At 44.6% G+C, this 25,977-nt stretch overlaps 1 protein-coding gene across 1 annotated transcript; it reads left to right on the forward strand.

The window, feature by feature from the left end:
* Positions 1-1,393: 1,393 nt before the first annotated feature.
* On the forward strand, positions 1,394-25,525 carry IFNAR1 (interferon alpha and beta receptor subunit 1). The gene is made up of 11 exons (XM_026511783.4): positions 1,394-1,576; positions 6,064-6,187; positions 10,216-10,394; positions 12,336-12,493; positions 12,605-12,743; positions 14,570-14,684; positions 17,234-17,433; positions 17,539-17,696; positions 20,251-20,401; positions 21,289-21,434; positions 22,388-25,525. Exons 1-11 carry the CDS (start codon positions 1,447-1,449, stop codon positions 22,625-22,627), a joined length of 1,740 nt encoding a protein of 579 aa, XP_026367568.1. The 5' UTR covers positions 1,394-1,446; the 3' UTR covers positions 22,628-25,525.
* The last annotated feature ends 452 nt before the right edge of the window (positions 25,526-25,977 follow it).

The following is a 25,977-nucleotide window of genomic DNA, read 5'->3' on the forward strand; positions in this document are numbered from 1 at the left end:
TTAAAATAAGTATGATTTAGTAAGTGCAACCAGGAATTTCCTTTTTCCGTTTGGACCCACATATTCTCGCGGGATATATTTCCATCTAGGACATCGTTAAAACAAAGCACTGACAAACTCAGAAACAAACTTAAAATTTGTTGAATCACAGAGTAATAAGCCATGGCTTAAAAAAAACATGAAGCCTGGGGTTCCTAGGTGGCTCAGCTGGTTAAGCGCCTAACTTGGTTTTCGCTCAGGTCACGATCTCAGGGTCCTGAGATGGAGACCCTCCAAGGGCTCTGAGCTGAGGGGGGAGCCTGCTTGAGATTCTTTCTTCCTGGATGTCTGCCCCTTCCCCCATGCCCCCTTAACACGTGCTCTCACTTTCTAAAAATAAAAAATAAAAACAATGAGGCCTAATGGCCGGTTAAATTTACTAAAAATCATTTTTCACTTAAAATGGGTGAATTTCATGGTATATAAATTATACCGCAAAGTTGTTTATACGGCAAAATCCAAGCGCATTGTTCTCTACATTTTATTACGTAATTGATCTTTAATACTGTTTAGCTGTAATTAACAGCTAAGCATGATTAGTTCATCTCTCATCCTTTATATTTTTCGTTTTGCGTATTTTAACAATATACATAATCTACCATTAAAGCATTTAAATAACGATTTGAATGGTGGACCCAAATTGTTTACAGATACGGGCAAGCGATCGAAACTGCTTAGAGACAGCTGTTCTGGAGACCATCCCAAAACCCCGACGCTGTCACGACTTTCTCCAGCGGTCCCGTGAGATCCTCGGCCAGGTCCCCCTGAAAACGAGTGCTCGACGCTTCTTGGCTTAACTCTGGACACTCTTGCCCTTCGCTCACAGCGCTCTGCACACAGAAAACGGCCTGGCCCCCTCGCCAGCTTCCTCATTCCTGCCTCCCTTAACCAAGTCGCCCCAACTCCGCTTTCCACGGCCGCGGTGTCCGCGACCCGGAGGGGGAGAGCGAGGACTGACAGCGGCCACCTCCGCCGCAATCAGAGGGGAGGGGTTGGGTAACTCCACCGCCGCAAGGCCTGAGTCAGCACACGCCGCGCTCGCGTTTGGGTCAAGGTCTCCTATTAGGCGTAGCCTTTCCGGAAAGAGAGGGTGGACCGCCGTGGGCGGTCACTGGCAGTAAAGAGGGGGAGCGAGGAGGACAACAGGAGGCACACCCCGATTCCAGGCGCGCACGCGCAGCCCAACCCCCTCCTCACCGGAGCGCACTAGCGCGCTAGACTCGTAGGGCGGCGCGTGCGCGGAAAGACTGGGAGAGCGCGGAGGGGACGCGCGTGCGCGGAGAGGCGGGGCGAGAGCGGATGGGCGGGGAAGGGAGAGGCGGGGCAGGGAGGAAGGAAGAGGCGGGGCGGGGGCGGGGGCGGAGGCAGGGGGCGGCCCTTGCGCCTAGGGTTTCCTCGCGTAGTTTGATGCTGCTCGAGGTGACCGAGGATGTGACTTCCTCGGCCAGCGGTGGCCCGCAGACGATGTTCGCCCTCCTGGGCGCGACGACCCTGGTGCTGGTCGCTGGGGTCCCGTGGATGTTGCCCGCAGCCGCAGGTGAGAGACGAGGGGTCCCGGCCCAGGCCCGGGGCGGGGCGAGAGGCTGGGCGGTGGGGGGCGTTGGAAGCCTTGGCCCCGGGAGGCCGGCGTGTTGTCCGGGAGACCTCTGCTGGTCCGGGGTCACAGCGTTCAGATCGAAAATCTGGAGGCAATGGTGTTCCAAGGATCCTCCCACGGCGCTTGCTTGGGGGCCAGCGTACCTGTCCCCGCTCAGGGGACGCCCTCCCCGCCGGCTCTGTGGGCTTCTCCCGCCGGGGTGCTGGGTGAGCGAGAGCCTTCCTGTGGACTTCGTTTCTCTTCGAAAAATCCGGTAACCGGGCTGGACCCTTAAGTAATAAACAAGGCCTTAGCGGTGAGTTGTGTTGCTGTTCCTGAAACATTGTCTCAGTTTAGGGAAACAGTTATTCAGCCCCACAGGGGAGGGGGTAAGGATTGCAAGAATTTCGCTGCCCTCAGGACTCATGCAGTCTAATAGAAAGTAATAATAAAAGAAAAATACGCAACCAAAATAGAGGCCGGGACCACCAGGCTAGTTTGCTTCCTTTATTGATTCTTAACTGGGACGCATCGGGGGAATGGCAACTGTTAGAAGGTTGACTTCGTAGTGGGGAGGGTACCCAGAGAGAGAGAGGGACTAGCACCCAAGGGCAGGAATCCAAGGGGTCAGTGAGGCCGCCCGGTAGGTTCAAAATCCTTAACTGTTAGCTTAGAAAACCGCACCCCCGTATGCTACAATGGTATCCTATTTCTCAAACTCTTCCTTAAATATAGTATATATAGTATATGGGTACTATGGTCCTGGTATAACCCTGGTAATTTCTTTGAAGTGTTTTGTTCTTGAAATTTTTGTATTCAGCTCATTGTGCTGTGATATAAAAGGAACTTCCCCAGAATTTTCACAGGAAAGTAGCATTCCAAGAGGAGGTATGTTAAGACCCTTATTTTAATCTAAATTAGGGGAGAGCTGCTAAAATAAACTTATACACAGTTAGCATTTATTGTACTCTTAACCATGTGCCAGGCAATTCTCTAGGTGTTTTAAAGGTATAGAGTCATTTAGTTTTCATTACAAAGCTACACACCGATATCCTCATTTTACAGAAAAGCAAACAGACTGAATGGCTTGCCTAAGGCCATGCAGCTAGCCAGTGGCAGAATGGGAGATTAAACCCTGGGGATCAGGCTGCTTAGTCTGTTTTCCTAAGGGTTAGACAATCGAAATTCTCAATTATCCATCGTTATTTGTTAAGTACCTAGTTACCTTTCAACTAACTAGTGTACTTTTTTCCTCAAAGTAACAGTAAAATGTTCAAAACTAAATAAAATGTTAACCCAAACTAGAGATCCTAATGTTGCTCTTTCAAAGTCCTAAAAATATTCATACTTTTAAACCTAGTAAATGTAGTTCTAGGACCCTAGCCTAAGAAAATTATCCAGAATATGGGAGGAAATTTATATTGGTATGGACGTATGTGTTTGGATTTATATCAGACTTAAAAAGATAGTAAATCGTTTCTGATCATCCACAGGAATGTGAAAGGTTGCAAGCAACCAATTGTGGAAGTAGATGTATTGGAATAAGTGCCGATTTATAGATCTTACACACTACAAAAGTGAAATAGACTATTTTCTTTTTTTTTTTTTTTTTTTTTTGAGATTTTATTTATTTATTTGACAGAGCTAGAGACAGCCAGCGAGAGAGGGAACACAAGCAGGGGGAGCGGGAGAGGAAGAAGCAGGCTCCTAGCGGAGGAGCCTGATGTGGGGCTCGATCCCATAACGCCGGGATCACGCCCTGAGCTGAAGGCAGACGCTTAACCGCTGTGCCACCCAGGCGCCCCGAAATAGACTATTTTCAAAAGGATATTGCTAATACGAATAGAGCGAATTCTGTGAAATCGAAAATGCTGTGTAATAACTATTTCCACGTCCCTGACCGTTAATCAGTCAGTTACTTGTTGGTCTCCCAAATGCCAAGATGCCCCTAACTGCAGGGTCTCTTTCCTTTAGCAGAAGAAGGACTGCATCCCAGAGGAAATCCCTGGCTCTACCCCATCAGATGTCTTCTGTCTCAAGGCCCAGAGAGTTAGTGGAATTAGACTAGTCTAGACCAGAGACGACAAATGCCATCAGATCTTTTGTTGATTTCTGTAAGCCCAGTCACTCCCTTTGGCTGCATAGACTCTATACAGTCACAACAAAGGGGATGAGAATTAAGTTTAGAGGAGTGGAGTAAGGAAAGTATTCTCCTTTTTGATGAAGTCTCAGAGAAAATAAGTGTAAAAAGGAAAATTGAGGGAGGGGAGACTCAAAGAAGAGCTCCCCAAATTAAAAAAAAAAAATTCGGAATATGTTTTCTCAGCTCCTCCCCTTTGGACTCCATGCCACAATATGTCTAGCTGGAAAATAGAGGAGGCAGTCCCAATAAAGAAAGTTCTACATAAGGACTTCTTTCTACCATAGAAGGAGGTAACATGCTTGCCCCGAGGCAGAAGTAAAGGCTGGAAATATTAAACAAGAGATAAATTTAGAAGCTGGCCTTTTAAAAACTGTAGCTTATCGTAGTGAAAGATCAGCCCTTTGTGCTATTGAAGAAACTCCTGTGAACCCAGCACTATGCTGAGTACTCTGAAAAATGCAGATTGAGTATGAAGCTGTATAGACCCTGCCCTTAAGAAACTTGGGATCTGATTGGGGATTTGTGTTTAATGCTAAGAAGCAATTCGTTGTGGTTTTTTTGTTTGTTTTTTAAACATCTTCATTTAGCAAGTTTTGAGATCCTACTAGACCTCAGCTACTGTGCTGAGTACGTCTGCTTTAGTGTGAAACCGAGCAGTAGGGACTGATGCTTCAGCCTGTAAGGAAAGAGCAAGTTTAGCAGGAGCTGCATGCAGTATTAATGGAAGATTTTCTGTAAGGGGTCAAACTCGAACGGGTCTTGGAGCATTTGGGTAATCAGAGAGGAAGAAAAACGCAGGTTGGAGGGGCCAAAAGAGAAAAAGAAGAGAGGACATAGAACTCAGAGAAGATCCGTGCTAGAGGTATCAGAAATAATAGATCCCTAGACGGAAATCCTTAAAAATAAACAGAAGGGTTCCGGCATGATACGAACACCTTTACAAGTTCCTGTAGGGCTTGGCTGACGTGATAACCATTCATACCACTGTCTCTCGATTTTGTCAAGTGAATATTGGGTTTCTGTGACTAGCTGTTAACTTTGAAATCATACAGCTGTTGGATTCTCTATCAGAATATATGAAGCCTGGGGCGCCTGGGTGGCACAGCGGTTAAGCGTCTGCCTTCGGCTCAGGGCGTGATCCCGGCGTTCTGGGATCGAGCCCCACATCAGGCTCCTCCGCTATGAGCCTGCTTCTTCCTCTCCCACTCCCCCTGCTTGTGTTCCCTCTCTCGCTGGCTGTTTCTATCTCTGTCGAATAAATAAATAAAATCTAAAAAAAAAAAAAAGAATATATGAAGCCTAACTAGAGGATGTGAAACCAAACTGAGGCCTTTAAACAGTTGAACCTTATAGCCCTTACATCACTTCTAAGATCAAAGAAAATTTTTATACAGAGACTATTTTTTTCTTTTTCTTTTTTTTTCCTTTTACCTTAATTGCTAAAAAAATGCCAGCCGTCATCTGAGCTTCCAGCCAGTTGTAATCTTTTTGCCGGTGGAAGGTCTTTTTTTTTTCCATCGTGATGAGTATAGTCGTCAATCCCCTTCACCCATTTCGAAACCCCCTCCCCTCTGGTGACCATCCGTCTGTTCTCTAGAGTTAAGAGTCTGTTTCTTGGTTTGCCTTTCTCTCTCTCTTTTTTTTTTCCTATGCTCATTTGTTTTGTTTCTTAAATTCCACATATAAGTAAGATCATATGATATTTGTTTTTCTCTGACTGACTTATTTTGCTTAGCATAATACTCTCTAGTTCCATCCATGTTGTTGGCAAGTGGCAGAATTTCATTCTTTTTTACGACTGAATAATATTCCAGTGTGTGTGTGTGTGTGTGTGTGTGTGTGTGTGTGTATCACATCATCTTTATCCATTCATCAGTCGATGGACACTTGGGCTGCTTCCATAACTTGGCTCTTGTAAATAATGCTGCTATAAACATAGGGGTGCGTGTATCCCTCTGAATTGGTGTTTTTGTACTTTTTGGGTAAAGAGACTTTCAATTAAAAGATCAATGCTGATTTTCTTTATTTTTTCCAGCTTTACTGAGATATATATGACATATAAGGCTTAATTTTTATAGATTAAAAAACCTCAATCTAGCTCTCTCAAATGCAGAGATTAAATAAATAATTAGCAGCCTCCCTGTGCTGAGAGCAACTATTAGGGTTTTTTTAGATTTTTGTATATACTTTGTTATATTTGAATGTATTCATTCTTTAATCAGTGACGTCAAAGGAAGAATAACATTTTTGAGACTATCTGCAGTGTATATGTAACTGTCTTCTTTCGTGGTCCCTTTATTTCTAGGAGGAACAAATCTAAAGTCTCCTCAAAATGTAGAGGTCTACATCGTTGATGATACCTTTATCCTGAGATGGGACGGGAGCAGTCCATCTGTCAGGAATGTGACTTTTTCAGCAGATTATCAAACGTACGTGACTCTATTGATTGATTTGCAAGAATCACCTGAATAATTTTGAAAATTGTAACACCATCATTTATTTCTCAGACTTGGGAAACAATCGGTTTTTCCATCTTTTAGGGAAACGTTATGTCTACGTAGTATTTATAACCTCATTTCTACAACTAGAGACTTAGTCCAATTCGTCTTTGGGTGTGGTAGCAAAAGAGATTTGGGGGACGAGGATGGCAGGCAGCTTTATGGACACAGCCCTACTACCTTCTCTCTTCTAGAACCACCACCTTCTTTGAGTATAAATCAGGATCCGAACTAGAACACGTTTTGAGGATACGGGAGAGGGCCCCAAAAGGTCTATCCATGGTCTTGAAATAGACCCCCAGTTCTCCTATGGTCAGGCTTTTTTATTATCCCCATCATACACAATGTTTAATTTAGGTAAAATTTATTAGTATCTTGGATCCTGCATTTCCAAGACTCTTGTTTCGGGAGTTTCTGCCTTCTCCCTAGTGCTAACTTTCTGCCTCATAGCTGCCAAGAGGATGGGCAGGTGGGGAGTTGCAGGAGAAAGGATTCCAGAAAGAACACAGCTCAGGGAGTATAGTACTTTGCTTTGGGTGTCAGGGCCCTGTGTGCTAACAATGACCCGTGTCCGAGAAAAAGCGGCCGGTAATTGGGCAGTGAAGAAACAGGGTGTAGGACCCCCAGAACCGGGACCCCCCCTTCAACCACAGCCCTGACACTCAGTTCTGCAGTTGATCATTAATAGAACGGTGAGATTAATTTACTTTCGCAGCTTAGTTGTTTATGCGCCTGCGTGTGTATGTGTACATATATGTAGACATGGACACAACGTCTGTAGTTTTTCTCGGAATTCATCATTTGAGAATTATCTCTAGAGATTTTCTTTAAATTGAACTTTGAGTTTTGTCCATTTCATTCCTTGCTTTAGTTCAGAATTTTCTTATTAAACAATTATTTTAGTTATAACAAAGATTGTTTCAGATACTCTTATTTAAAGTTAACCCTTTCAGGGGCGCCTGGGTGGCTCAGTCGGCTGGGCATCTGCCTTCGGCTCAGGGCATGATCCTGGAGTCCCAGGATCGAGCCCCATGTGGGGCTCCTTGCTCAGTGGGGAGTCTGCTTCTCCCTCTCCCTCTGCACCCTCCACCCCAGCTCCTGTTCTCTCTCTCACTCACTCTCTCTCCAATAAATAAATAAAATCTTTTTTAAAAAATAAAGTTACCCTTTCAGTAAAGAACATAGGCAGTGCCCTCGTATTGTTCCTCCACGTGTCCTATTGCTTATACTAAATTCTCCAGTCCGAAATAGTCTGCCTTTATCCTTTCATTCTGACGTTAGCATCAAATGCATTATTTCAATATGTTCTCATTCTACTCTGTTCCACTAGCTTTATAAATACTTGCCTTATAAAAATATGCCAGACTACAAGTTTAGGGAGACAGGACAGCGATAGTATAGTGTGCTGTGGACTTGAGCCAGGCTGCTTGGGTGCCAAGCCGTCCCTTGCTATGTAGTCTATCAGTGTTTCCTTGTCTGTTAAGTCGTGATAAAAACTAATAAGAGCATATATAATTTATCATCCAAACCAAGACACTTTTGAGAGTTACAAGGGGCAGTTAACTTTAGATAAGCTGGAGCAACAAGCTTAAACCAGGACCGCCCCAGGCAAACTGGGATGGGACTCCCCCTGCCCCCTCACCCTAATAAGGTATCTAACATAGAAGGTTATAGAAGTATAGAAGAACAATTGTATGCAGAGTGCTCAGAACAGTGGCGTGGAGTGATTAATGGAAGTGTAGTTAATAGCGGCAGCAAACAAGTATTTTTTTAATTAAAAAAAAAGATTTTTTTTTTAGACCAAGAGAAAGTGTGAGTGGGGGGGAGGGACCGAGGGAGAGAGAGAGAGAGAGAATCCCAAGCAGGCTCCATGCCCCAGCTCAGAGCTGCACACATGGGGCTCGATCTCAGGACCCCGAGATCATGACCTGAGCCAAAATCAAGAGTCGGACGAGCCAACCAGACGCCCCTTAATGTAGTGTTTCTCCAAACATAGGACGGATACCACTGGAGGTAAATGTTCCACAGACACCCAAGTAAGCTGTTAGGATTCCAGTGTCTGCAGAACACATGCTGAGACATCAGTGTTTGTGACCTACGTCTAAAATTTATTATGATGTATGTAGTGTTTAGTATTCATTCTGTCATTCAATAAAGATTGTGTGCCTTGTATGCTAAACACTCTCGTGGGTAGTTAGAATGTATCAGTGAATGGGAAAGACAAAGGTCGCCTGTAATTATATTATGGCACGGATTTTATGAATTGAATTTTATATTGGTTACATACTCATTCTCGAATCATGTTCTGTTCTGATCTAAATATATGATAAAGTTGGGATTGGTGGGGGGGTTGTTTGTTTGTTTGTTTGTTTGTTTGTTTTAAGATACTATAAAAGCAGCTACCACTGCAGTAGCTCCCTTAAAATACAAAAGCACTGGAATCGAGTGAGCTTCTGTACCTCCCGGAACAGGAAAGGTAGAGGGGAAGAGGGAGAGCGGGTTGGAACCATTCAGGGCTTAGTTTTACAATTTTTATAAGGTTTTCGGTTTATAATATGAGCTTCTGGATTTTTTAACATAGATTCTGCTGGGGAGGAGTTTCTGAGGAATGGTATCATTAAATGCAGGCTCTAGCCTCACAGCTCAGAGAAGTGGGAAGGGAAACTGGCCAGGAATGAAGCTTTCCATATGCCAGTGTATATTTTCAGTCATTTTTTTAAATGTTTCCTTTTTGAAAAATGAGATGGACTGATATTTGGGTCAGCACAGAAATGATGCGGACCGCTCATCCCCGGAGTCTGTTATCTTGAAGCATTTTTAAAATGAAGTCTACAGTATTACCCCTCCCGCCTCCGCCCCCTTTCCCTCCGAAAAGCAGCTCGTGCTAGAAATTATGACTCAGTCTTGACAGAAACGCCTTCTCAGAGGAGAGTTTCTCTGCCTGGTTTAAGGTAGACAGGGCTTCACATAGGCAAAAATTTCGAAACCTAACAAGTTTGTTTTCTGTCTCTCGCCTTCCCGTCAGCCTCCTGGGTAGGCCAGAGTGACATATGGCAACATGTCCTTTCTTGATTTTTTCATGTGTTTGAAGAATCTAATATCGACCAGTTCTACTTTTTAATGGACTAAACAAGGAATTTGTCAGTTTGTATCAACATTTTAAGTCCTTTGTCTCTAGTGATGTAGGAGGAAGAATTACTCCAGACAGCTAGCAGAAGGGACGGTTTGGTTTTGATGAAGACAGAGGAAATTCTCCAACCCTGCTGATTCTGAGGTCTTTCCTTGGTCTGATAAATCTAGTCAGAGAAGTTTAGAAGGGAATCATCACATCCAGTCACCAAGTTTTCAGGAAGGAAAAGATCCAGAAATACAGAGTAATTGGTCCAAAGTCACACAACTGTTTTGTTTTTTTTTTTTAAAGGTTTTATTTATTTATTTGACAGAGATAGAGAGAGCCAGCGAGAGAGGGAACACAAGCAGGGGGAGTGGGAGAGGAAGAAGCAGGCTCCTAGTGGAGGAGCCTGATGTGGGGCTCGATCTCATAACGCCGGGATCACGCCCTGAGCCGAAGGCAGACGCCTAACCGCTGTGCCACCCAGGCGCCCCCACACAACTGTTTTTAACAAAGCTGACACTAAGTCCACTCTTTCTGACATTCTAGGTTATTTCTTTCTCTGCTTCTATGAAATCCTAATGCAACCGGTCACAAAATTATAGAACTGTATCAAAAAATTAACCATCAGAATGATTCCACTTTTTCTAAATAATAACTTGGCATATATGGGCTGGCCAGGAGTGCCATGTTGCAACTAAAATGTTAACAGGACATTAACTCAAATAGAATAACTACTTAACCTAGCTTTATAATAGTTTCTATTTTTAGTAAACAGAAACCACGTTTGACAGTCTTTTGTATTTATACATTTGCTTATTCATTCATCTCCTTTTTTATCTTAAAGACTTGAAAATGATACTTGGTTAAAATTGCCTGGATGTCAGTCTATTGCCAATACCAAATGCAACTTTTCTTCACTCAAGCTCAATATTTACGAAGAAATTAAGTTGCGAATAAGAGCAGAGGAGGGAAACAACACTTCTCCGTGGCATTATGTTGACTCATTCACCCTATTTGGAAAAGGTAAGAAGAAGTTGCCCCCCGAATTCCAGGGTATTCCTCATGAACTTCGCATCACAGCTCACTTCCCAAGCCCTTTCATATGCATGGTGTAAAAGCTCCCATTAAAAAAAAAAAGCCCAACTTTTTTCATAATAATTCTAAGACTTACCTGCCCCTTCCTTTTCATTCTGTCTTGAGTATTCACTGGAGTATCCCAGAGGTTGATAGGTGACAGGGAGACCAACTGACTGACTTGGCAGAAGCGAGTGGGAGATAACATCTGTCTTTTTTAAGCCAGACATTAATGAAATTGGGACGAGATGTGACACAGCTCCACTCTTCTCGCTACATCTGCTTTGCAAAATGTAATTCTTTTTTTATAACAAATATTTGTTACAGCGCAATGGGTTTCCCATTATTATGTGTTCATGAATTAATATTTGAAAATGTTATCATTTTTAATGTTTAATATGCTAAATATTGAAGACGTAATCCATCTAAACCAAAGCTCTTTCAGACCCTCAGTTTCTTTGAGTGTGAAGGGCTCCCGAGACCAAAACAATTGGGAACCCTGGCCCTCTGTTAGAACTCCGAAGAAGAGTGATCTCTGTACCTCTCTGTGCTTCTCGGCCTGCCACTCTCTCTGCGGTCCTGTGCCTTCGAGCTCCGTTCCTCCTCGCTGCACAGAAACCACTCTTGTCAAGGATTCTGGTGACCTCCTCAATGCCCAGTGAGTTCCCTGCTCTCTTTGGGCTCAGTTCCTGTGTAGCACCTCATTTATCACTTGAAACCCATCCACTTCTGGATCTCCAAGGCCCTGCTCCCTGCCAGCTCTCCTCCTGCCCATCCATCCCTCCTTTGCCCCTTTTTCCTGACCTCCCAGACCTTTCAGTGATGGACTACTTTGGGGCGAGGTTGTCAGACCTCTTCTCATTCTACACTCGGTCCACTGGGAATCTTACGGCTTTCAGTCCCGTCTGTGTGCTCTTGGGAAAAGCCCAGACGTACATTTCCAGCCCCGCTCCTTCCCCTTATCTTTATACTGTATCACCAGCTCACTTTCAACAGACGTCTCTGCTTGGGCGTCTAGGTCATCTGGTCAACCAGGCTCTTGATTTTCCCCCTCAAAACCTGTTCCTCTTGCGGTCTTTTCCATCCCCGCTACAGACAGCACCTGTTTTATTTGCTCAGGCCAAGAGCCTTGGAGTCGTCTTTGGCATCGCTTTTCCTCAGGCCCTGCATCCGGTCTGTCAGTACATTCTGAACAGTCCATCTTCGGGCTGTATCCCGAAGTGGATCCCGTGTCGCGTCCACCCCTGCGACCAGGCTTCACCAAACCACTCTCACTCATCTCTTGAGCTACTGCAGTAGCTTCTTCTTGGCCTCCCTGCTTCCTCGTGCATGAACCATGATGATCTTTCCAAAACGTATCACAGCATGGCGCTCCTCCAGTCTCAGCCCTCCAGTAACATCCCGAATCTAACTACAGAGCTCTTCCTTTGTTATCTGGCTTCTAGCTACTTCTCTGAGCTCATTTTCAACCATTCAGCTACCTGAGCCTCCTTATTGTCTCTTGAAAGTGTGAAGTGCATTCCCCACCTTGGAGGCTCAGCCTGGAATACTCTTTCCCTAGATAATTTGCCTGACTGACTCCCTCACGTTATTCAGGCCTCAGCTCAATTGTCGCAGAAAGGCTGTTCCTGACTAACTTATCTGAAACAGCTCTTGCCACCATCCTCTCTCCCTTATGTTACTTCATTTTTCCTTACAGCACACACGACATACACATTTGTCTTTTGGGGGCTTATGCCCATATCCCCCACTAAAGAGTTAAGCTCCGTGAGAAACTTTCTGTGTGGTACTATACCAGGCACATATGCAGTGCTCAGAATTATTTGCTGAATGAATGTTTCAAGCCTGTATTAATGAAGTTATATAGTAAACGTGTTCATTTTTTTACAGCTCAAATTGGTCCCCCAAAAGTACATTTAGAAGCCGAAGATAAGGCAATAATAATAAACATCACCCCACCTGGAACAAAAGGTCGTGGCATGTGGTCTCTGGATAGCTCAAGCTTTACCTACAGCTTAGAGATCTGGAAAAACTCTTCAAGTGGAGACGTAAGCATTCTTTTTACTTTTGTTCAGTGTGAGAGAAAAAGGACATGAATTTGTTCAAAATTTTAACCTTATACTTTTTTAAAGAGCAGACTTCTATGTTTTCTGTTATAGAGAAGGACTGAAACTGTTTACCCCAGAGATAAAATTTATAAACTCTCACCAGAGACCACTTACTGTTTAAAAGTTAAAGCAAGACTTTTGCCGAGAAAAATTGGTGTCTTTAGTCCTGTGTATTGTATAAAGACCACAGGTAAGGAGGAAATTATGCTTTAGATTCAGTAACTGTATATACGGATGGGCAATCTATTAATTCTGGCATTTTTCCCCTGGGTTGCTGAAGTTTATATGAGGTTTAATAGATATTAAAATAAAAGTATTGTAATATTTATGTAAGTAAAAATAAAAGTCACAGTATTGGGGATTTTTGTCTCAGGTAAACAGTAATGAAAGTTCTGCCTAAAAGTCTAAATATTTCCTAATGACAAAAACTACTTTTATTTCCTCAGAATCCACAAAAGGGGGAAAGTAGTTGCTAGAGGAGCAGTTAGTCTTCCAAAAAGTGTACCTTTATAAGCGAAACGTTAAAAAGTGAAAGCATCCTGATATATTTTGCCAGTGACCTCTTGCCAGTGTTAAGGTCAAAGGTTAGGAGCTGAGATTTGTTTGTTATTTTAATCATAAATTTAATATGCTTTGTTTTTAAAATCAAACATACAGGAGAATTTAAAATTTTCCTCTCCTGCCTCCTTACCCCCCAGTTCCATATCCCAGCAATTAGCCCTGCTGGCGGCTATTCACGTTCTTTCCTACTTCTCTCGGGCCTTACAGCATATACACAGACGTGTATATCGTTTCTTGGTTTGGGGGTTCTTTTTGGTTTTTGGTTCTTTAACATTTTATTTATTTGACAGAGACACAGCAAGAGAGGGAACACAAGCAGGGGGAGAGGGAAAGGGAGAAGCAGACTCCCCGCTGAGCAAGGAGCCGAGTGCGGGGCTCGATCCCAGGACCGCAGGGATCATGACCTGAGCCAAAGGGCAGCCTCTTAACGACTGAGCCACCCAGGCGCCCCTGGTTTGTGTTGTTGAAATTAAAAAATAGGGTCCTGCTGGAGCAGTCTTACAACTTGCTTGTTTAACCTGCTACGTTGAGGATTTCTTTGTATGTTGGCACAGACAAATCTATCATGTTCTTTTTTTTCTTAAGATTTTATTTGAGAGAGAAAGATCACGGGCATTGCAGGGGGGTGGCAGGGGGAGATGGAGAAGCAGACTCCCCACTCAGTGGGGAACCCAGTGCGGGGGGGGCTTGATCCCAGGACCTTGAGATCACAACCGGAGCCAAAGTCAGACCTTGACAGACTGAGCCACCCGGGTGCCCCATCACGTTCTTTTAAATGACTGCATACCATCACGTTGTGTGAACGTACAGCGTAGGTAACTCACTTAGCTGTTACCTCCCGATAACAGGGAAGCCTTTTCTTGCCCGTGCGGTTAAGCTGTTACAATTCTTACCACGTATCTCTCTCTCTCAAATAAATAAATCTTTTTTTAAAAAAAGGCAGGGGGCACCTGGGTGGCTCAGTTCAGTTAAGCATCTGCCTTCAGCTCAGGTCATGATCCCGGGGTCCTGGGACTGAGCCCCACATTGGGCTCCCTGCTCAGCGGGGGGTCTGCTTCTCCCTCTCCCTCTGCCCCTCCACCCCACTCGTCCTTGCTCTGTCTCACTGTCACTCTCAAATAATAAATAATCTTTACAAATAAATAGATAAATAATTTTTTTAAGGAATTCTTTTTTTTTTTTTTAAGATTTTATTTATTTGATTGTCAGAGAGAGAGATAGGGAGAGCACAAGCAAGGGGAGTGGCAGGCAGAGGGAGAGGGGGAAGCAGGCTCCCGGGCTGAGCAGGGAGCCTGACACAGAGCTCGATCCCAGAACCCTGGGATCGTGACCTGAGCCAAAGGAGACGCTTAACTGACTGAGCCACCCAGGCGCCCCTAAAGAAAAGAAATCTTACTATATCTTACCTCACTAAAGTAAAAATATATGCTTTTCTGTGTATTCTTTGTCTTCTAGTTGAAAATAAACTGCCTCCACCAGAAAATATTCAAGTTGATGCTGAAAATCGCATCTATGTTCTTAAATGGGATTACGCATATGAAAATGTGACTTTTCAAGCTCAGTGGCTCCAGTAAGTTCTATCGCATGAGTTTCCTTTTGCCCAGTTTATTGTGGTCCCTTTCACTCCACTTCAGCCCCTACAGTTCTAGGCACAGGGGCTGACTGCTTGAGGTGATTATACCATATTGGAAACGGGATATTTAATTCTGGTCCCTGCTGTGCCCATTAACTAACTGGATGACACTGAGCTAATCCCTTAATCTCTTTTGGCCTTGGTTTTTTCATTTGTTGTAATATGAACATAGTTAATAATATCTCACGTACTTACTGGCTCTTTTTTTTTTTTCTTTTTTTTTAAAGTGTGCTTCTCATTTCATGTGTTATTCCCCTAACCTGGAATACTTGACACGTGACCCTGACCTTTCCTTCAGAACTCACTTTTTCCATGAGTCCTTGGAATGATCTCAGTCCAGTCTCTCTGTCTTGTTCATTTCAAGTTAGCCTTCCCATTTTCTTGACGATGTTCGTGGTTTTGACAGATTTTTTAGTGATCACTGCAGTGGGAAATGAAGCTGGACAGAACTGTGTTCTCGCCGACGCTGGAGGGCGTCTCAGCCCCGCAGAAGTGGTCGAGAACTGCATGGAGCTCGTGTTGGCAGAAGTTGTAGGGGAGAAAGAGGCGAATCCAGTGGAAGGAGGCGCGGGTTGTGGGGAGGATGGGGGTGGGTGAGAAAGCTATATTGAGAGCAGAGGAGTAGAGGGACCAAAGGCAAGTATAGCAAGGGCAGGAAAGGAAGAATGAGAGGAGGGAGAGAAGCAGGAAGTGAACTGAGGGTCAAGGGAAGTGGGGACTGCTCTGGTGAACTCTGCCTGTCTTTCCGTGTTAGTCGTGCAATGGAAACGCGTTCCCATGCCTACACGCCCGTAACCTCTGACTGACCTGGAAACGGGGCAGTGATCTTTTGTGTATACTTCAGTCTCAGAAGTATGCTAAGTACTAGGGCCGCAGATAGAGATGGATAGGGGTTTCCAGTGGCCGGTCTCCAAGTTTCTTGTGGGTACTCGGCACACTGTACAAAGCACCGAAGGGATGGTAAAGGCACAGCAATACAGCACGTGGTTCCTGGAATCCAGAGCAGGTGGCTGAGGTGGCATAGCAAGGGGTGGTTCGGGGCTGAGGAGTGGTCTACAAATTATAAGGGAGACAGAAATCGAAAATGTGAAGGTAGATGGGGCTGGAGAGACCAAAGAACCCATGTGGAGGGAGATGAGATGTGAACAAGGCCTTCATTGGTGAATCACATATTTTAAAATTGGACACAAGAAGGCACGTTAGGCAGAGCTACAGAACAAGGGACGCTCAGACTACAAAGAGATTGAAAATTAGGTTAAGGTCTTGGGGTGTGGAGAGGTATTGCTCTGTAACAAATTACCACAAATTTAATAACAGCTTAAAGAGAGCTGTTCTCTCCCAGTGACTTCTGGTCAGGGGACCAGGCCTGGCTTAGCTGGTCCCTCTGCTCAGGGTGTCACAAGGAATCTTGGGGGCCATCTTGGAATTTTGCCTACCACATGGGAAAAGCCCTGCCTTGAGAACAGTTGTACATTTGGGCTGGGAGAGCAATGAGAGAGAACACTGAATACATAGGATAGGACAAGATGAGGCATTTGGGTGCCATTCAGAAGTTTGCATTGAGGGGTGGGTAACAGGAGGTGTGTGTTCAAGGAGGGGGAAGATTGCCACGTTGTGTGTGGACCACAGAGACACCGAAGACGGGAGATCCAGTTAAGAGGGTATTGTAGTTCCAGGCTTGAACTGAGTTGCAACAGCTTTGAGCTGTTGGCTTCTGAGTAATGTACTTGACCTCCCCAGGCTCAGTGAAGTGCCCATATTCTGTGTAGACGTGCTGTCACCACACTGTGGCATGTATCTCCATGTTAACACTTACCCACCGGTGTATGGGTAACATGTTTCACAGCTGGATTTCCAGAAGGAAAAAAAAAGCCTTATTTGTAGCTCTTGCCAGTTTTCATGATGTCAGTACTCCTACTGTGGTCCCTTTCAGCACAATGTCACTGAACATGGCATTGGGAAGAAACGCACAGGAGGACTCCATTACAGAGTATTTATTTCCGCCATAGAGATACAATAGACACGAATAGCTCTGAGCATAGATAATAAAACGTAGTAAAATAATCAGGACAAAATGAGTCTCAATCCAGTTTGTCACCTGTGCTTCTGACCTGCCAGCTATAAATTAAAAAAAAAAAGTTTTCAGTATTTTTGTCTTTAATGCAGTCTATTTATTTATAAGTTTATGTAATTTAATTTGTAATAATGGCTTTTAATAACTGGCTCACCGCAGTCCAGAAAATTCAGCGGTGGTTCCCGTGTGCTGGCTCGGGTCAGCTCTGGTACAAGAGTGCTTTCTCACACCCAGGAGCAAGGGCTTGGTTCTCTGTCTTGTATGCGTGTCTCTTGCACTGCATGGTGGGCTTCCTGAGGGTGGGGACTGTTTCCCTCCGTAACCTTAACCCCTAACAGTGTCTAGCAGATTCGAGGTATTTCATAAATATTTACTGAATTACTATGTTTGTAATTTTTGTTTGTCTTAAAAGTGCCTATTTAAAAAAGATTCCTGGGGACAATTCAGATAAATGGAAACAAATACCAAACTGTGAAAATGTCCGAACTACGCAGTGTGTCTTTCCCAAAAATACTTTCCGAAAAGGAATTTACCTTATCCGTGTTCGAGCATCTGATGGAAATACCACATCTGTTTGGTCTAACGAAGAAAAATTTGATACTCAATTCCAAAGTAAGCCAATAGTTTTTACTTCAGGTTGTACTGTACTGATTTGGTCCAGAGTCTGAACATTGTTTTTCCGAGTTGAACATTGTGTCTGTACATTTTTTTCCCTAGTTACCCTGCTTCCTCCAGTCATTGCCATGAAATCCACTAACGATGTTTCCCTGCGGGTCTATATCAGCGCCACAGAAGAGCCTGAAAACAGGGCTATGAACCATCCTTACCCACTAACTTATGAAATTGTATTTTGGGAAAACACTTCAAATGCTGAGGTAAAAAACAAAACAAAAAAACAAAACAAAAAAAACCACTATGTGGTAAAATGAGGTAAGAAAAACAACAACTGTAAGTCTTTAAGGTAGGGTTGTAACTAGGCTTTAGGGAAACTAAACTTGAAGTTAAAATTTTAGGGACATTTTTAAACGTTAAGACTGTGATTAACCCCGATATTTACAACAGGAAGAATATTAGCATCTTTCCCTGTTCTGTGGCGTAGTTACAGATCACCTGCCTCAGGGCATCCCGGTGGCTGACGTTCAATCCCTGCGCCTCTTACTACTCAAATCAGAATCTCTGGGGAGGGAACTCAGGAAATTGTGTTTTTAACATGATTCCTGGGTATTTATCTAAACCAGAGTTTCTCGACACTGGTGACGTTCAGATTGGCTCGTTCTTCCTTGCGGTCGCTGTCTTGTACGTTACAAGGATATTTCGGGGCATCTCTGGCTCTGCCCACTGGTGGCCCATAGTGCTGCCTCCCAGTGGTGACAACCAGAAAACCTCCAGACTTTGCCAGAGACCCCCTGGTGGCAGGGCACCTCCAGGAGGCAAAAGAATCTCAAACGGTACAGTGGTTTGTGGACCTCAAGAGCAAATAGGCCTCCAGAGTCCAGCTTTGCCGCCCAAAATCCTGTTCCTTCCTCTTCAATTTCATGGCAGAGGAAGAATTTGAAAACAGTCCTCTAAAAAGTCTCCTTGGCAGGGGGAGTCATGAAAAAAGAGAAACACGGGTTGAAACACTAAAATTAAAAAACCACGGACAGAGGCAGTACACAACAGCGGGTAATCCACATGATTCTAGATCTCTTTTCCCTCTGGAATTACAAGCAAGGAATCAGCCTTTTTTTTTTTTTTTTAATTTTATTTATTTATTTGACAGAGATAGAGACAGCCAGTGAGAGAGGGAACACAAGCAGGGGGAGTGGGAGAGGAAGAAGCAGGCTTCCAGCGAAGGAGCCTGATGTGGGGCTCGATCCCAGAACGCTGGGATCACGCCCTGAGCCGAAGGCAGACGCTTAACGACTGTGCCACCCAGGCGCCCCAGGGATCAGCCTTTAAAAATCTTGGGTGGTTGGGTGGATACGTTCTGTAACTTGACTTCATTTTCTGTTGGAAATCTAAGAAAATTATAATGACATGGCTACTTTCCTTTTAACTATCTGAACACACTGTAACCAAAGCATAATTTAGCCCATTGAGAATTACAGTCAGTTCTCAGTTGCCCCTACATCAGGAAAACCTATATTTGTGTCTCAAGCCACCGATTTGTGTAACCTTAGGCAGGGTGCATACCTCTCTGAGATTTTTGTTTCCTCTTCTCTAAAGGGGTGGTAGTCCTAGTAACTCCATTTTTTTTAAAGGATGTTTATAAGGTTTAAAATGAGGTAACATAGGAGGAGCGCCTGGCTGGCTCAGTCGGTTGAGCGTGCAGCTCTTGATCTCAGGGCTGTGGGTTCGAGCCCCACCACGCTGGATGTAGAGATTACTTAAACATTTTTTTTTTTAATCTTAAAATGTAACGTATGAAAACAGTTAGCACATCACTTAACAAATAGATAGTAGAGATTAAATCATTCCAGTTGCCATCCTATCCAGTCTAGACAGTGCTACCTCGGTCATTACCATCATCATAGCAACTCATATTTATTGAAAGCTTAACACATCAGGTGCTGTGGTAAGGAGCTTACATGAATTGTCTCAGTCATTCTTCAAAACAATCCTGCCGGACTGCCTGATCAATTCAATCGTTCAGCAGCCACTTGGGATGGAATATCTCATATTGCTTCCCTAATGCCAGGCTTCGAACAGTTAGAACGTGGGTGGCAGTGATGTGAGGACAGTTTCGCTTGGCTCTTGGGCTTCTCTCGTTTGCCAAGAGGAAAGCACACTGCATGTGGTCTCCGGCCCAAGGACGATGAGGGACATGGGGAGGACACACGGCCTCAGTAAGGGCTCCACAGCCAGTCAGGACATGCATGAGTGAGAAAAATAAATGGTTTTTGAGCCGCGGGGTGTTTTGTCACATTATGTGACATTGCATGACTTTATTTTGTTGTCATTGTTTTGTGATGTTGTTACACGATACTGTCGTGGCCGTAGCTGACTGCTGCAGGGAGGAGCAGCAATTGTCCTCATTTCATGGATCTGGAAATAGGGCCAAGAGAAGTGAAACAACTTGCCTAAGGCCACGTAGCTGTAAGCGATACCGTAATACAGGCAGCGGAAGGCCAGAGCCCCCACGTCTCACGACTCTGCCACCGAGCAGAGGAAATACAAGGGCATTTAAACCAAAGCAACAGGTACTTATAAATTAGAGTTGTCTTAGGAATATGTCATACTCCTTTTTGGAAGCAACATTTTTAAGTTTGACATGGGTTATAATGTGTTGCCCAAAAACAAATGTGTATTTCTTGAACATACACCAACTAAGTGGCCGGGAGAGGCCGATCTTAGACTGAGTATTTAGAGAATTTAGGAAATCGACATTCCCTATCTGATTTCATGAGGTGACTAAATTGTATCAATGATCTACTTATTTTCTTACAGAGAAAAATTGTGGATAAAAGAACTGATTTTACTTTTCCAAAATTGAAACCACTAACTGCATATTGTGTCAAAGCCAGAGCCCTCATTCAGGATGAAAAGTGGAATAAAAGCAGTGTTTTCAGTGACACTGTGTGCGAGAAAACAAAACCAGGTCAGAATCTTTCATTATCTCTCTCTCGCTCTATTATTTTAATGTAACTGGACTTTTAAAAAATAATTCACTTCACTGAAAATTGTCAAATATTTCCTTCTTGCTACAAAAGTATAAGGAGAATATTTTCTTCATGAGCTTCATGAATCCAGAGGAGACCTTCAGGCTAAGTCTTTCAGTTTTAGAAAATATTTTTAATGCGCAGTTCAGTGTTTTTGAATGCTTTATGGTTCATCCAATACGTACATAATTAACTGCCTTTTATAATTACTCTTTAACATTTAATAAGACTATTTTTAGGGTTTGTGTTTTTTTTTTACATAATTCTTAATGTAATTATCGTGTGAAAATCACTTCATTAGTCCAGTTGTGAAGTTTGTTCGGTGGAATGGTTAAGTCCCACTTTGTGTTTTACAGTGTCTGGTGTGGACTTGGAGATGCTGATTAGTCACGGAATGGTTTTAGTTACGCTAGCTCGGTGTCACGGGCGTGCCAGAGGACACTTTGCACGTTGGGAGCTAGAGGTCAACACTGCACCCTTCACCTTGCCAGGCCGCTCTTTCAGTGGAAATGCATTGCCTAAAAAAAGGGGGTGGGAGGCGTGCCTGGCTGGCTCAGTCGGTAAAGCATGCGACTGTTGATCTCGGGGTCTTGAGTTAGAGCCCCACGTTGGGCATGGAGCCTACTTATAAATAGAGAGAAAGAAAAGGCATGCATCACCTCCAGCTGTTTTATGCTCCGGATTACCAGAAATATTTCTCATCATTCATAGATTTTTGTATTTCCTTTCACGTAGCCACATTCCATCCTCCTACACTGTCAGCATTGTGAACAGATTTGCGTGTCGAGACCTACGTCAAAGCTAAACATCACTTACTTATTTTTAGGAAATACTTCCAAAACCTGGCTCATAGCCGGAGTGTGCGCTGCGTTACTTTCCATCCCGGTTGTCGTCTATGTCATGAAACTTCTCTGTAGATGTATCGGTTATGTGTTCTTCCCATCAAGTAAGCCTCCTTCCGCTATAGATGAGGTATGTGACTTTGCTTTGTCAATGGGGGGATTTTTCTTTCAAATGATTGGGAACTATATTGATTTCCACAGAATATATACATTTTCTCGATATCCAGAAAATAATACAGACTGGAATATTTTCTTCACTTTCAGTAAATTGGCTTTAGAAACAGTCATTTAATCTCCTATAACATGGACTAGTGAGGTTTGTCCTTAGTCTCCTGTTTTTCTTCAGTTTGGCTGCCGTGGCATTTGTTTTATCATAGAAAGGCTGGTACTCACCCAGAGCCTACAGCACCCTTATCAGTGCGTCCTGTGGATGACATCACAGAAAATGAAGTAACGGAACGTGAGCCTCCTTTCGGGGCACCTCACGGGCTGCTGTTCGGCCCCCCTGTGAGGTTGGCTTATCGAATGAAAGCACTAAATGACAAAGACCTAAGCCTGGGACCCAGCCTGATGTGTCCCCCTGGGGGAGGAATTGAGGCTGCCTCCCTTGGGAGTACCGCTTGGCGCTCTGGCTTCGGAGCTAGCAAGACCCGAAAGTGAATTGTTGATCAGCTGCAGTACGTTTGCGTGTGTTAACCCCGTGAAACTTCAGCTGATCAGTTGAGAGAATTTGAGCGAGGGCCCTTACGCTGTAAAATTTCGAGAGAAACTCTCCACGGTCCCAGCGCGCCCCCCTTTCCTTCCTGTCCCGTGCTCGCCGGCCCCCTACACCCCCTCTTGGGTCCTCTTCATGTAGCTGCCCCGAGACAGTGCCAAAGTGCACGGGACCTCACTCGTGAGGGGCCTATTCTAAGCATTAGATGGCACTTGATAGGCTCCTAGCTGGTTTTTAATATGTTTATGAATATAAACCATTACCCCTGATTTTTCTCGGGAGTGGATGTAAGAAGCTGAAGCCATTGAAACTAAGAACTTACTATTTTAAACAATCTGTTCCTATTCTTCCCCTTTTTTTTAAATTAGTATTTCTCTGAGCAACCACTCCGGAATCTCCTCCTTTTCACGTCCGAGGAACAAACGGAAAGGTGTTTTATCATTGAAAATACAAACACTATCATTGCAATAGAAGAAACTCACCAAACTGATGGAGAGCACAAAAAATACAATTCCCAAACCAGTCAAGATTCGGGAAACTATTCTAATGAAGATGAAAGCAGTGAAAGCAAATTGAGTGAAGAATTCGTGCACCAGGAAACCGAGTGAGCAGAGGCGAGCTCTAGAATACTCGGGAGTTCTGTGCGAGCCACGCTCGAAGCCTGGGCTCCAGCTTCGCTCAGTAACTATGCAGAGGATACCGGCTTGTTCGGGAAGGAAAACGTCTCCGGGTCACCGGTCCTAAAATACAGGCAAGCACTTACCTGTTGGACAGAAGTCTTCTCTATTCTCCTCCGTGTGCAGAGCCTTGAAATACCTGTCACTGGACCTGACTGATGAAATGAGTGGAGTCCAGAAAATGCTCTCTGTCTGATGACATCTCAGGTACCGCTGCACTGATGCTTTGTGGCAAAGCCCACGGAGTCATTGTGTTCCTGTCCGGTGACACCGTCGCCATGTGCCTGCGGCCACCCATGTCACCAACTCATCCTCCGTTCTCAGTGTTAAAGTTCAGGATTTTTCAGGAGGTATTTAGATACTTCTGACACCGAAGTGTAGGCCCTCGGGAAATTTCTTTAGAAAAGCCGGATACCATTACTGCTGGTTTTCTGTAAAATCTCTTACTCTAGAAAACGTCCACACGTGCCAGAAATGTGATCCTTACAATTTTCAGGGGAACCCTGTCCACATGTCCCCAAAACCTTGGCTCCTACATCACAGTCACCTATCCCTTCTGTGGTTTAGGATCCAAACCAGGTCATCTTTTCCTAATACATTAATACTTCCTGACGCACGGCTTCGTTCCCAGCCTAGAACAGTAGCTTCTGATTCGATTTTGCAATCCGTGAGGTCATAGAGATAGGGACCACTGTCTAATTAGAGAAGTTACTGTGCTATTTGAAGACAAAGGAGGATGTAGAGGTTAGTCGGGTGCATGCAGGAAGCCTGGGGACCAGAAAATGCTCCTGACAGAACAGAACAGAGTAAGAAGTAGAACCATTCAGTAGAACAGGTGACTTTCGTGAAAAATAACATTAATGTGTCCAGTCGGCTTTGAATTAGGAACATGCTGTGGGGCTGCTCACCTGTGTCTTGGTTTTTGTTTTTTCCCTTCTCAGTTTTATTGAGATATGATTGACACATAACTTCCCTGGGTCATGTCTCGTACCGGGCCAGCTGCTCCGTACCGTGTGGCGTAGGACGTGTCCCCGTCTGCTCCGCTGACACGCGCTCAGGAAAGTGTTTACTATCACAGTAAGGAGGAAGTTGTAAGTGGGAGGAAAACCTCATTTTAAGGATTGCATAATGTTTTTCAAAGGCCACCTGGAGTGTATTCTTACATTATTCCTGGTGACCCTTGGTGGGAAGAGAGTCTGGGAAGTGGCTGGCCTCCGAAGGGAAGGGAGCTGCAGCTACGCAGCGCTGGGACGTACGTAACCTAAGGCCAGTGTTATTTCTGTCGTCGTCCCTGCTGACATCCCAGGTTCACCCGTGGGGAAGAAAAGGTGGCAGGCAGCCCTCCCCGGCATGGCCACAGCTAGGCACACCATGCACTTCCTGGCCCCGCAGCCCCAGCTGCCGGCAGAGCTTAGTGGCGACCAGGGAGGCCCAGGAGGCCGCTGGGAGACACAGGTCTCTGCTGGAGAATCCCAAAGGTGACCCAGCACAGCTCCCCTTTTGATCTTTCTGACCGGAGACGCCTAGTTTCAGGCAGATCTTCTGGGTCGGCCCTCCATCTGTAAAGGCCCTGTCTGTGGAAATTTGCTCCTTCACAGAGGAGATGAGGGACGTGTTAGGACCCCTGCCACCAGCCCCGGCTCTTGACCCAAACTGACGCAGTGGCCCCGTCCAGCGCTCAGGCCCAGGGAAAAAGCCGGAAGCTTCCCCCGGGATGTACCTCTGGGGGCGTGGAGGAGGGAAACTTAGACATTCCAGTCGGAAGACACCGAGGAAATGATTCGTTAGGTCCCAGGATGTGGGAGTGGATGCTTTCAGGTTTGGAGACCCTCTGGGGTTCTCCGTGAACGAGCATCTCAACGGCAGCGACCCAAAACCCGCGTGTTTGCCTTGTGTTCTGGACATGGGAATGCAGTCCTTTCCATTCTTCATGATGGTCTGGCTGCCTGTAGCGTATCAGCAGGTGCTTACTGGTAAGGAGTGAGAAGCGCTCTTTCTGAAGCGTGGTTTACTTGGAAGGACCTGTACTTGGGAGCGCCAAGAAACTGCCTCAGAAGTGTGGTATTGATAGTTCTTGGAGAGGCTGAGTATAATCAGAGCATTTATGTAATAGATTTGTATCATTACAGCCTGAAGTCTCTAGGGGAGGTGCATATACACGTAAATAGTGACATGGGGGTGTCGACGCACGTGTTTCCCATCTGCCCTTGCCCTCACATGAGATATGGGTCATATGCCATTAGGATAGCCATAAAGTACTTACTTACTAGTATAGATTCTAATCGGAAAATTAGAAACGCCGCTCAGAGCTCTGAACTTTAGAATCTGACCAGAAATTCACAACCTATAAAGTTATGTTTTAAATATAATTTAGAGCTTGTATCTTTTCGTCCCCCTGCGACTTTAAAAAGCAGCCCCAGATTGCTCTTAAGAATTCTGTGTACAGAAACCTTCCTTCCTCCCCTCCCCTTCCTGTGACTGCTTGACCTGGTATGTATTTGTTTTTTGTCTGGTGTCTGTCTGCCCCCACGAGACCGGAAGCTCTCTGAGCACAAGGACTTTCTTTTATTCATTGTCATATCCCCAGCATCTGCCACAGCGCAGTCCCTCCTCACTCATGCAGGTTGGTTGGGAAATAATTACCGAATGTGTGAAATCCACGGTTTGAACCAAGTGGGTGCTTCTGACCGTGTTTGTATGTTGGTTGAATTGCAGAAGGACATCACCACGTGTTCAGTGTTTCTATGCAGTAAACTTGTCTTTGTGTTTTTGTCTTAAGCAAGCCCTATTGCGGTGAACAATTTTACATAATAAACACTGGGGCCAGAAGTCTTTGATTTCGTTGTTGTCGTGCTTAGACTTAATAAACTTTCATGTATAAAAGGTGCTACAACTGATGCCTTCACAAGATACAGCCGAGGGAGCCGATGCCCGGGCCCAACGTTGCGATGTCCAGCATTGAGTGTCCCGAAGGCACCACAGCAGACGTCCTGTCCCGCAGCTCCTGGACAAGGAGCTCATTTGCCTGCCCTTTGCCTTTTCACAGCCTCAACTTAAGACTTGGATGGAGCACGGCCTTGATTAAATGAGTTTGCAATGGTGTTGCATACTCTGCTTTCCTCAACTAAACTGCCTGCCTTTTGCAAATATCTCCTCCCAGAATAAACTCAGAAATTTCTAAGGACACTCCCCAATCCCACATGTAAATTGATCTCTCCTGCCATCTGGACAGATTTATTTTTCTTTTAAGATTTATTTATTTATTTTAGAGAGAGAGCAGG

This window comes from Ursus arctos, unplaced genomic scaffold (assembly GCF_023065955.2).
Source record: "Ursus arctos isolate Adak ecotype North America unplaced genomic scaffold, UrsArc2.0 scaffold_4, whole genome shotgun sequence".
NCBI classification, from domain to species: Eukaryota; Metazoa; Chordata; class Mammalia; order Carnivora; family Ursidae; genus Ursus; species Ursus arctos.

Bases quoted from the DNA above. Each gene is read 5' to 3' on its own strand.
- IFNAR1 (XM_026511783.4), top strand. From the start codon at position 1,447: ATGCTGCTCGAGGTGACCGAGGATGTGACTTCCTCGGCCAGCGGTGGC. The intron at 14,685-17,233 runs GTAAGTTCTATC...TTGTCTTAAAAG, and splicing joins TTTCAAGCTCAGTGGCTCCA to TGCCTATTTAAAAAAGATTC. The intron at 17,434-17,538 runs GTAAGCCAATAG...TTTTTTCCCTAG, and splicing joins ATTTGATACTCAATTCCAAA to TTACCCTGCTTCCTCCAGTC.